General features: G+C 36.4%; 1 protein-coding gene across 1 annotated transcript in view; it reads right to left on the bottom strand.

Annotated features, from left to right (window-relative positions):
• Positions 1–10,979, bottom strand: part of PPAT (phosphoribosyl pyrophosphate amidotransferase) — a 33,698-nt gene extending 22,719 nt beyond the window's left edge. Inside the window, exon 1 of the mRNA XM_006922517.3 lies at positions 10,687–10,979. Within this exon, the coding sequence (XP_006922579.1) occupies positions 10,687–10,814 (128 nt within the window). The 5' untranslated portion in view covers positions 10,815–10,979. The remainder of the gene's footprint in view (positions 1–10,686) is intronic.
• Between the last annotated feature and the right edge of the window lie 300 nt (positions 10,980–11,279).

The raw sequence follows: 11,279 nt of genomic DNA on the forward strand, positions 1-11,279 counted from the left end.
CGCCCCACTAAAATTAAAATGACTAGACATAAAGGAGCCCAACTGCAGTGGCATGATTATGTTCATACAGCAATTGCTGGAGATGCAGCTGAAGAGGACTTCATCAGCTACATGTCAGGAGACCTAATTAGAGATTGTAATGCCAGATAGCTATAGTGACCTAACACTAAAAGATGTTTAAGGGTGGGAAATCTAAACTACACGATAGCAAAAACCACAGTATTTAGTATCAGATTCACGCTAAAAGGGAAAATAATAGAGCTTAAAACACTATTCTGAAAGTGAATAAAAAATAAACTATTATACTTCTTGTTACGTTTATATAGTCATTGCTGGAGATGCAGCTGAAGGTGACTTGCTCACTAATGTGTCAGAAGAACTAAGAGAAACAGATATAAAACAAAGTCCTGGCACAGGTAAACAATATTCTTTGTTTTTTTTATGTGTGACAAAATACATAAGATGTTATTATAAGATGTTGCTATGTACTGAATTGTGTCACCTCAAAATTCATATGTCAAAGCCCTAACCCTCAATATAATTTTCATGTTAATATGAAATGTATTCAGAAAATATAAATCGGAATGAATTTATAGTTATTCTAGAAATTGTGTTATTTTAAACTTTCACATGAAAATAAAAGCAAAGGTAAAAACCCATAAGGATCCTAGCAGCTAAATACACATAAAAAAATTTAAATAGACAAAGATTTTAGGCATACCTGCAATATAAATCTATTGATGTAAAAACTGCCACTACACTACTGTGCTGAGGTATAAAGATATGGATATTTATCTTCAGAAGAAAAATTCACATCAAATGTGCTTTAAAAACAAACACACTCAAAATGATGGATATTTTCGGGTAACAAAAGATAGAGGTTACCTCATTTTGATTTTATATATTTTACTGATGAAATATTGTAACTGGAGCTGCTATTGCTTCTTATTGTTTAATGTTGACACTTGGTCATAAAACTGATCCTCCAAAAGTAATCTCTTTCCCATCTTAAATGTATGCTATGAGCTTCTTTTTCAATCCTCTCACCCGAAAAAAAAGCCCAGCTAGAACTATGGATCTCCCTGTACTCTGGATAACTAATTCGTTCCCAATTTAGAACTTGTGGAGATTTTGGTCCAGTACAGTGGAGTGGGTTCAGGCACCTGTATGTTTATAGATCATCAAGCACAGCCAGGGTTGAAAACAATAGCCAGGCTGTCATGTTTAGAGAATAAGACCAGCAGAGGCTGAAGAGTAAGTAATACGTAAACTCTAAAGTAAATTTATTTTTCTCCCTAGTCTAAGTCATAGGCAAGAGAGGGCAAAAAGAATCAGAATGTTACCAGAGGAGACAGGACCAGTTACCTAAAGAGAAATTTGTGTTTGACAATATAGCTACCTGTCTCTTCTGGTAGGAGAAAGAAAACTGACTTAATCAACTCCAATATCAGTTTCCATTCATATGATGTGAAATACCTCAATATCTTGGTATTCTTGCAAGTCGCTACCTTCTAGTATAGGACATTCACAGGCAGATCAATTTGACCCAGGAAGGTGAAGCTGGACACATTAAGCACAGCTTGACAGTAGTAAAATATATCCTATTAGAGGTCTTTCTTACCTTCGGCCTAAAAATCACAAGTGAAAGACTACATTGTTCTTTTAAGAATAACCTTAAAGTTATATTCCTTTTGGCTGTAGTAAAATGTATTTCCAAAACTAAAATTTCACCAGCCCTATAATTTAACAAAATTTGGCAATGTTATGGCCAGCAGGGGGCATTAAAGTATCTACTGTATCAGAAGGTATGCCAAGCATTTTGTTTTCTAATTCATTTATTTCTTTTAATAGACCAAAAGTTGGAAATAATTTTCTTTAAAATTGAATAAACACTTTTGTATATTCTATGTACAATTTAAATAATCTAAGCAGTCAATTAAATAAACGAATGTACTTTAGTCATGTGAAACAATATTAAGAACTTGTAAAATTATTAATCCAATAGAAAACCCAAATAAGACTTGTTAAAATTTCAGAAAACCCAAAAATTATAAATGTAAAAGAAGAAAGCTCAGATATAAGTGAGCTGATAAATTTAAAGACAGGCAGAGTTTTAAATACAAAGGTGATTTTCTAACTCTTACTGTTTATACTATAATAAACTGTTAAGAAGCTGTGCTATAACAAAGAACATATCTGGTCTTTGTCCCCAGTTCCTGGCATAGAGCTTCAAAAACCTTTGGAATTTCTAGTGATAGAAGTGTCTTTTATATTCTAATAAGGTGACCCAAGGTGAACTTCCAGGTAGCTTCAGGAGAAGGCTGGTCACCAGATAGATCAACCTTGTAATTAGAGGGTTGGAATTTTGGGCCAGGCTGCCCTCCAGCAGGGGACTGAATTCAACCATGTGGCCAATGACTTAATTTATCATGTCATAATGAATCATGACAGTAAAAATTCTGGCTCAGAGGAACTTCTTGGTTAGTGAACACAGTGATGTGCCAGAGGGTGATGCGCCCTGACTCTATGCAGAGAGGACACGGAAGCTCCGCATCTAGGACACTCCCAGACCTTGCCCAGTGTTTTTCTCAATTTGACTGTTCCTGACTTCTTCCTTTTATAACAAAACCGTAATCTCGAGTATAGGACTTTCCTGAGTCCTATGTGTTGTTTTAGCAAATTACAGAACCTCAAGGTGTCATGGCACTCCCTGCATTTATAGCCAGTCAGCTCCAAGTATGGCTGGCATCTGAAATGTAAAAGCAATCTTGTAGCAGATTAAGCCCTTTAAGCTCCCCAGTCTGATGCTAACTCTGGGTAGTTGGCGTCAGAACTGAATTGCAGCACACACAGTTGGTATAGAAACATAACAGAAACTATAATTTCTCTTTCCTTAAAAGACACTAAATTTAGGGATTCCCCCCACCACCACATGACCTCTTATTTTTTATGATGAATTTCTCAAAATTTCTATAAAATACTTAATCTCTATGTTTCTATTTCTCAGAAGTAGGACATGTACCTGAGCCTAGAATTGATGGTTTTAGACACTTAAGTAAAATGTTATAAATTCGAATTCTGCTGAAATAAGGTTTGAGCACAAAGTTTACTTTGAACTTGTGCTCTCCAAAAAGTAGCCACTGGAGCAAGAGTGGGGAAGGTTTGGGCATGGAAGGAGGTGGTAGGTGTAGTTACAAAAGAGCAACCAGAGGGAGCCCTACGGTGCTGGAACTGTTGAGTATCTTGACTGTGATGGTAAAGGCATGAACCTACATAGGTGATAAAATTATTATAGAACTTAATACACACATTCACATGTGCACACACACACACACACATTCTCACAAATGGCTACAAGTAAAACTGGGGAAATCTGAATTAGAGTGTATTGTGTCAATGTCAAAATCCTTGATGTAATTGTTTATTATGGTTTTACAAAATGTCACCATTGTTGAAAACTAGTCAAAGTATAGAAGGGGTCTCTATTATTTCTTACAATTGCATGTGAATCTACAATTATCTTGATAAAAATTTCAATTAAAAAAAGTAGATTATTAGGTAACCCTATGTGGCTTCAGAGCACAATCTGTCATTTGAGTCTTGATATTGCTAGAAGCTAAACTTCATCACAGTCTCACTGTGCAAATATGTCCTGAATAAGAAGATCTGGTCCTATCCCAATATAAATCTCCATGCACCTTTTGCCGTATGTGCTTAATAGCCCCTGAAACACCTTTTGCCTCACTGGTCTATTAATACTTACCATTGTCTAATTTTACAATAATCATTACAAGCAAATGCAGAGACATCTGTACATATGATTAAAAAAAAAAAAAACAACAAAGTCCCAGTGTATAAGAAAGTGCAGCTGGCATGAAATAATGTTATCATAGCTTTGCTTCAACACAACAATCCAATATACACATCTTAGGAGGAGCTTTCCCAAATTACAAACAACTGTCTTGTAAACATCCTATACATACACTGGTACACTAGAATAAATCCATGCTATATTTTCCAGACGAAGCACCATCAGTTTCTTAAAATGTTTATATCCTGTCTGCTGTTAATGTCTTAATGTGAAAATTGCTAAAACCGCTTATTCTTACTTTATTTTATTCCTTTATATATGTATTGCAGTAAGGATCATTCTTAGTTACAATGAGGATCAAATTAGAAAACAGATGTAAGAGCTTTGTCCAGCATTAAAATATAACAATGAAAGATGTTACCAAACTGGGTCGAAAAGTGCTATCCTACCCCCAGAGCATATAGTGTACCGCCTTGTGACTTTTAATGCAGAATACTTCCAAGAATTTGAAGATGGTTAATTCTACATGGCCATTTTAAAATTAGGTTATGGATGGCAAATGGTCTTGGCTCTGAGGTTACAGTTTTGATATGGAACCCAGCCTTACTAGTTTCTCAGCACAATCTTCAATTGCAAAAGATTAGAGTTTTGTAAACAACAAATTTAAATTGCTATTCTGTTTCCTGACAGAGGAAGATACCATAAGAACGGCTTCAGAAGAGGTGGGAGGCCCCAAAGCACCACAAAGTATCATTGGGTCAGGTACAGGGTCTAAATTGTTCAATTTTAAATGGTAGTTTGATATTTAAAGTTTAACATATATCAGTTTAAGTACTTTAAAGAGAAGCTCTCAGTTGTGTATATTGCCTCATTATACCTGAGCTAGTAGAGAATATGGTAGAAAAGGAAAGAAAATATTTATCCCTACTTTTACTAAAATTAGTAAACATTGACCTCCATATTCATACATATCTAATGAAGATTACTCAATGATGAAAAGCAGCTAAATTATTCTAATATTGGGGATGAGTATGCCTCATAATTAAAAAAAACCTATTTTATTTGATTATGAATGTGTGGAAAAAATTGGCCCTTATATTGAAATTATTATAATTTTCAATGCTTTACCGCAATCCAGGTTGTTTTAAATGAATGATATTCAAACACGAGATCTATCTATAAGTTTGAATAACTGTAAATCACATTGATTTATAGGTAATCATATACCTTTAGAAGACGCTAAAAGTCATTTACAGATTATAACAGTAAGCAACACAAAGACTGGAAAACACTGGTGTGACAATGAGGTCAAAGCGCTTATACACATATGGTCTGATGAAAAAATTAAGCAAATGCTTGAAGGGGCCACAAGAAACAAAGAAATATTTGAGGAAATTGCCAGAAGACTAATGCAGTTTGGAATAGACAGAGATTGGAAACAATGTCGTACTAAATACAAAAATTTAAAATATGAATACAGAGTTTTACAAAAGAAAAATGGCAATCCTCAAGGAAAAATGAGATTTTATGAAGAAGTTGACTGCCTCCTAAGACGACCCACTCTAAGAACTGACATATGGAAACATGGTAACCTCGGAATTGACCTTTTTCAATAAAAATTCTATAAACTTTCATCTTTGCATTTTAACTTAGCAAGAAACTCTTCAAAAATAAAATGCTAACACTACTGTAAGTTCAAATGACCCCAAATTTATTATAAAACATGTACCTAATTTAAGTTTCCATTTCTTTTCAAACCCTGTACTGAAATATTAATTCTTAAATCCATTCTTCTTTGTTCAATTGTTCAAATGTTATTACTTTACTATACTTGAATATTTGAAGACTAATATATTTTAAGTGACTTCATGTCCTTCTTCTTTTCTTATGTTCTTTTGTTTAAGAATTATTTGAAGGTTATGCCAAAAACCCAAGAACTTTCAGCATCAAGAGAAAAGCACGTGAAGATGGTAAGAGTCTGAGAAATGTTGTTTTTCCACTTTGAGGAAAACTTGTTGCTTTTTCCTGATAAGGTGTTTATTCCTGTCCTTGACAAATTAGACTAAATACATTGTTTATGAGCTGTGTGAGAGCAAAAGATGCTGAGAAATGATTTATTTTATAGGTCATTAAGAGTGAAAATAACAGAGTAAATGGAAACATTCCCACAGTTAGAAATTTCTGCACAGCTCTACATTTATCATAAGCCTTTAAATTACACTTTATAGTGATTGCTATCAGAAGACTGGGATGTAAAAAGGGGGAAAAAAACTCTATAAACAAATTCAGAAGCCAACCTAATTACGTGAGCTGTAATTCCAAACTGATCCATTAAAGATATCAGGAAAGGTAACAGAATGTAGTATATAGAAGAAAAATGCACAATAGAAGAAAAAGTACCAGTCTGAGAATCAAAATATCTAAGTTCCAATCTCTCTCCGACCCTAGTAACTCAACACAGCAAATGACTGCATCTCTCTGGATCTCAAGGATAATCCAACTTTAGCATTTATAGATTGATAACTTTTCAACTTGTTTTGAGTACACACAAACAGTTGAAGAGCTGAACTTTTAGAGTGAACACACCCATGAAACTACCACTCTAATCAAGATATAAAACATACTAGCACCCTAGTGGCCTCCCAGACATTAATCATCCTTCTAGTCTCCATGAAGGTTGACTAATCTATCACTATAGATTAGTCAACATTGCTTGTAAGATCTATCCATAATTTTACTTGTAGGAATTCATTCTTTTTTATTGCTGTAGAAAATTCTGTTATAGGAATATATGTCCTGCTACCTTCTTTATCTACTCCACTGTTGGATATCTTCATAGTTTCCAAATTGGGGCTATTATGAATAATGCTGCTAGAAAAATTCTTCTGCATGTCTCCCAATAAACATATGTGTGTATTTCTGTTGAGTATTTACCCTGGAGTAGGATGCAGGATCATGGGTCCGCATATATCCAGGTACTGTTCCAAGCACTTTACAAATATCAATGTATTTAATCCCGACTACAACTCTATGAAGTAGGTGCTATCATTATCTCCAATTTACAAAGGGGGAATGAAAGCATGGAGAAGTCTGTGTTCTTGAACCAGCTGGCTATATTGCCTCTCTGTCAAAGTCAGCGACCACATCTGTCCTGTGTGGAACAGTGTTCCTATTGTCTACCACAATACCTTGAATATGGACATAGTAGGAACGCAACAATTATTTTTTGAATAAAATATTAGAAAATAGCAAGAATCCACTCTCTATGCAACTCACCCACCCTGCTTGACAACCCTTATATCTCAAGTGAGCTGAAAATTTTATTTGCCATTTTTGGACATAAATTTCAAGTCAGATGAGTTGCCACACCTTTGCCTTCTCTTAATGCTCTCTAGTGAATATGCTATTAAAAATTGCTAAAAGTTAACCACATAAAAATATCATTCCCAACTCAATGATTTTGAGCACTGGACCTTTAAATATACAAGTATATCCAACAGATAAAGAAATAAACTCAGAAGTTAGGAGACTTGCCCAGGATCCAATAGATGTTACTAGGAAACTGGGGACTAGATTTTGAGTCTTATGTTAAGGAACTGTTCCCAATATTGACCAGAATGATAAAGCCATAGTACTTTGAGACTCTTTAGATGATACATAAATTCTGCTTCAGACTAATGCAAAATGAAAGTCCAAAATAATAGTTATAATTGGAAGAATTGAAAACGTGTTTTCAATTTTAAGACTGAGACTTGTAAAATTACAAAAGCAATTGAATTACAAGTCTTTCAAAATCAAAGACTGGAACAATTAGCAAGGATATTTTTAAAATAAGTCATTTTCCCAACCAAGGGGATAAAAACACTATAGAAATATAATATATTTGCTCATTATTACTAAGAAATGAAAATCAACGTAAAATTACCCCCAATCTTAATTTGGCAACTCAAAGCAAGTTCTCTCATGGCCTACTCAAGTGTTCTCCTACAAACTAAATAAAAATAACTGGGAACTAATTCATAGAAGTTTATCTGAGTACATCTCTCTCACAAGTGCCTTTCTAGTGATAATGTTATATACTCTGTTTGCAGAGCCAGTGTCTGTATCTCTTAAGAAAACTGCTCTTGAGATCATGGCAAATCAGTTTCCTCAAAGCAAAACAGAACCAAAAGATTCTACAGAATGTTTCTATAGACAGGAGATCCCCTCCGTGACCCAACTTCATCAGGTAAATCTCAAATTTTTAGAAGAGGTATGAAAATGTTTATCAACTGTAGGGTTTAATTCATAACCCAGGGAAGCGATAATCCACTGAAGGTCATTTTCATATCCTACCTAACCAAGGAAGAAAGGCTAACTAGATGACTGATGAAGCTTTAGTAATTCCTTTTGTGGTATCTTCAAATAAGTCTAGGTCATGCTAGTCTCCATAAAATGTGACTGTGGGTTAAAGATTAAGATTTTGATCTACTCTGCAAACTACTGAACTGATGTTTTCAGGAACAAAAAAGCATTTGGTGATTATATGAAATGTGGCATAAACATGCACACACACACAGCTTATCTAGCTAAAGAGGACAATTTAATTTTCAATGTTAAAACTAACACCACTGCCCTGACAAAAGGTAGAGCTATGGAATAAACCTGCAAACAGCCTGAACAATTACTAAAAAGTACTTCTGGATGAATCCATCTGGATTTAAATATCCAGTACATGACTGTCTAGCAATTGATATTCCATTTGTTTTTTATATAAAACACATAATATTATAACTTTTATGTATTCGGTTATCCCTGAGACTAAATTTTTTATGTCAGATTATGCCTAAGACACAAATAGAACCAGGTCCAATACAAAAGTGAGTTTTAGGAAGATGATGTATAAGAGAGAAATTCCTTCATCAGAAAGGAAAAAAACAAACAATCAAATCTTGTTGTTTTAAAAGTAACCACTGGGGGAGGGGAGTAAGATGGTCAGTGTACAGTGTATATAACTCTACTGTATATTAAGCTATGACAAGCTATTTAGGGTTCCAGTTTTGACAGTCCTTGATTCAATGCCATATAAAAACATTATTTCTTAATCTTTGATCCTTACCTACCAAGTTAGAGTAACAGAAGATTTTATCTTCCAAACCTAAGAGAGTTTCATTGTTCTTCTAATCAGTCAGTTCCCCTAAAGGGTGAGGACTTCGCTAATTTAAAATTTTGAATTGGACAGAATTATGGGTGGCACCTTAATGATTCTATGCCTACACAAGAAAAATCTTATATAATCCTATAATCACATTTGTATTGCCTTTATTTTTAATCTCATCTCATAATTCTTTCACATAAAAGCACCTGTAGGAAAACGCCTGTAACTAGGAATCAAGTTGTATTTATTTAAAAAAAAAAAAAATCAGCCCCTTTTTCTTGAGGAACGTATTTAAATGAGAAAATAAAGGAGGTGACCTTTCTAAGTTATTTTAGCTAAAAAATAGTTTAGAAAAAAAAAATTCAAGGTCAGTTCATATATTTCCCACAGACTGCCATCCAACTCTATAGATCCTTAGTTTCTACACACCTCTCCCCATGACAGAATATCCAAAAACAACTACTAAGAATGTTATAAACTAATATTGCTCTGGATTACCATATAGATTTCACTTTTTCCTTGGACTATATATCTAATCCTCTCAATAAATATATTTTAAAACAAGACCTCTATTACAGTCAACACACAATTAGTCAAAATTATAGTCATTCAAGTTAAAAATATTCTTTTTGATTCATCCCATATTCTAAGTTACTCTTAGTAAACAAGGAATATAAGATGTGAAACTCAAACTCAAGTATTTGGGACCCCTGAAAAAAGGAAAAAGACTACTTCTAATTTAAGCTTGCTGAAGGAAAGCTAATCACTTGGAATGCATGTTGCACCCACATTGCTGATAAGTGTTATTGCCAAATTCCTTAACTATGTTAGAAGCTGTTGCTGTTGTATTGTCCTGTGGCAACTTTGCAATACTTTCAGTGATAATGTCAAACCTAGGCCTATTATTTCTTAACCCAACATAATTGTTTATATCAACTTCCAGTTAGGTCAGGTAATATGAAATAGAAAGATCATGGAAACAAAATTATTTAACTCAAAGAGATCTATCGATTTTTCAAAATTAATGTGTATTTTACCACACAGGAACTACACCACTCTCCCTCTTTTAAAGAGGGCAGTTACTTTTACGCATCTTCTTACTACTTTTTCATTCATTATCTAAAACGTTTACCAATGAATGTTTTGCAGATGCACTATTCTCTGTGATTGGTTTATTTTCAGTAACTTATATGAGATCTACAATCGGCAGTTCCTTTTGAACATCAACGAGTCCTGTTTCCCCGGGTTTGAATTCTAGTATCTCTAAATTCTTATAGTTATGACTATCTTCAAATCCACAATCGGCTCAATAGCTCTGCCCTTGCAAACAAAAGCTTGCTGTGGTTGGAAGTGGCGCGCCAACATCTCAAGGTGTTGTAGGTCCTGGATCAGCAGCCACCCCATCCATACACGAATATCACGAGAGCAGCTCCAAGCTCCCAGAGATTAAAACGGGCTAGCAGTCAGGGTGCACACACCGGAGGGAGGGAAGAGACCCTAAAAAGCACCAAGGGTCGGTGGGTGGAGAAACAAGCTAAAGTCCAAGGAGGCAAGGTAGCCCCCGAGCACTCCTTGGCAACCTGGTCGGTGCCACAGGCAGGTACCGGTTCAAGTAAGAGAGGTCCCGCCTCCCGACCATTAGGCGCACGCGAGATCTCCAATTTGGGCCGCAGGAAGCAGCTTGGGCAGATGGAAAAGCACGCGCGCCGCCACCCCCACCCCTCACCCAGTTGCTCACCGGTGCTGCAGCCCCACGAGTCCCAGAGTGATCACATGCGGCACATCTAGCTGCGTGGGCCACTCTCCTGAGCTGATACACCCGAACACGCCACATTCCTCTCGGATACCCAACTCCTCCAGCTCCATGTCGTCGCAGAAAGCACGTGGAGGGAGCTGCCGCCGCGGCAGGGGTATAAGCACCAACCAGCAGCCCGCACGGCCCGTACACCTCGGAAGCTCGTGCCAGCAAACAGACGCTTCCCTCCCAGCGGCACGACCCTCGCTACTGCGGCGGCGCGTGCTTTCCCCAAGCAAGCGTGATTAGCTCCCACCCACCCCGCGCGCCACCCTGCCCCGCCTCCTCCCGGCCCACCAATGAGCGAGGGCGGAGGGAGAGGCTGCATGGCTGATGGGCGGAGTCACGGACTCCAGTGGGGGTGGAGCTATTCCTGCATTAGAGTCCTACGGGCGGCTAATTTTTCTGCACGTGTAAATCTCCGTTATTTTCCTGTACCCAAGCCTGAGGTGATGAGACTAGCGGGGCCAACGTCATTTCGCTCCCAGAGGATGTAAACTTTGTATTCTCCTACCCACATGCTTTCCCCTGGCCGT

Source organism: Pteropus alecto, unplaced genomic scaffold, assembly GCF_000325575.1.
Source record: "Pteropus alecto unplaced genomic scaffold, ASM32557v1 scaffold57, whole genome shotgun sequence".
NCBI lineage: Eukaryota > Metazoa > Chordata > Mammalia > Chiroptera > Pteropodidae > Pteropus > Pteropus alecto.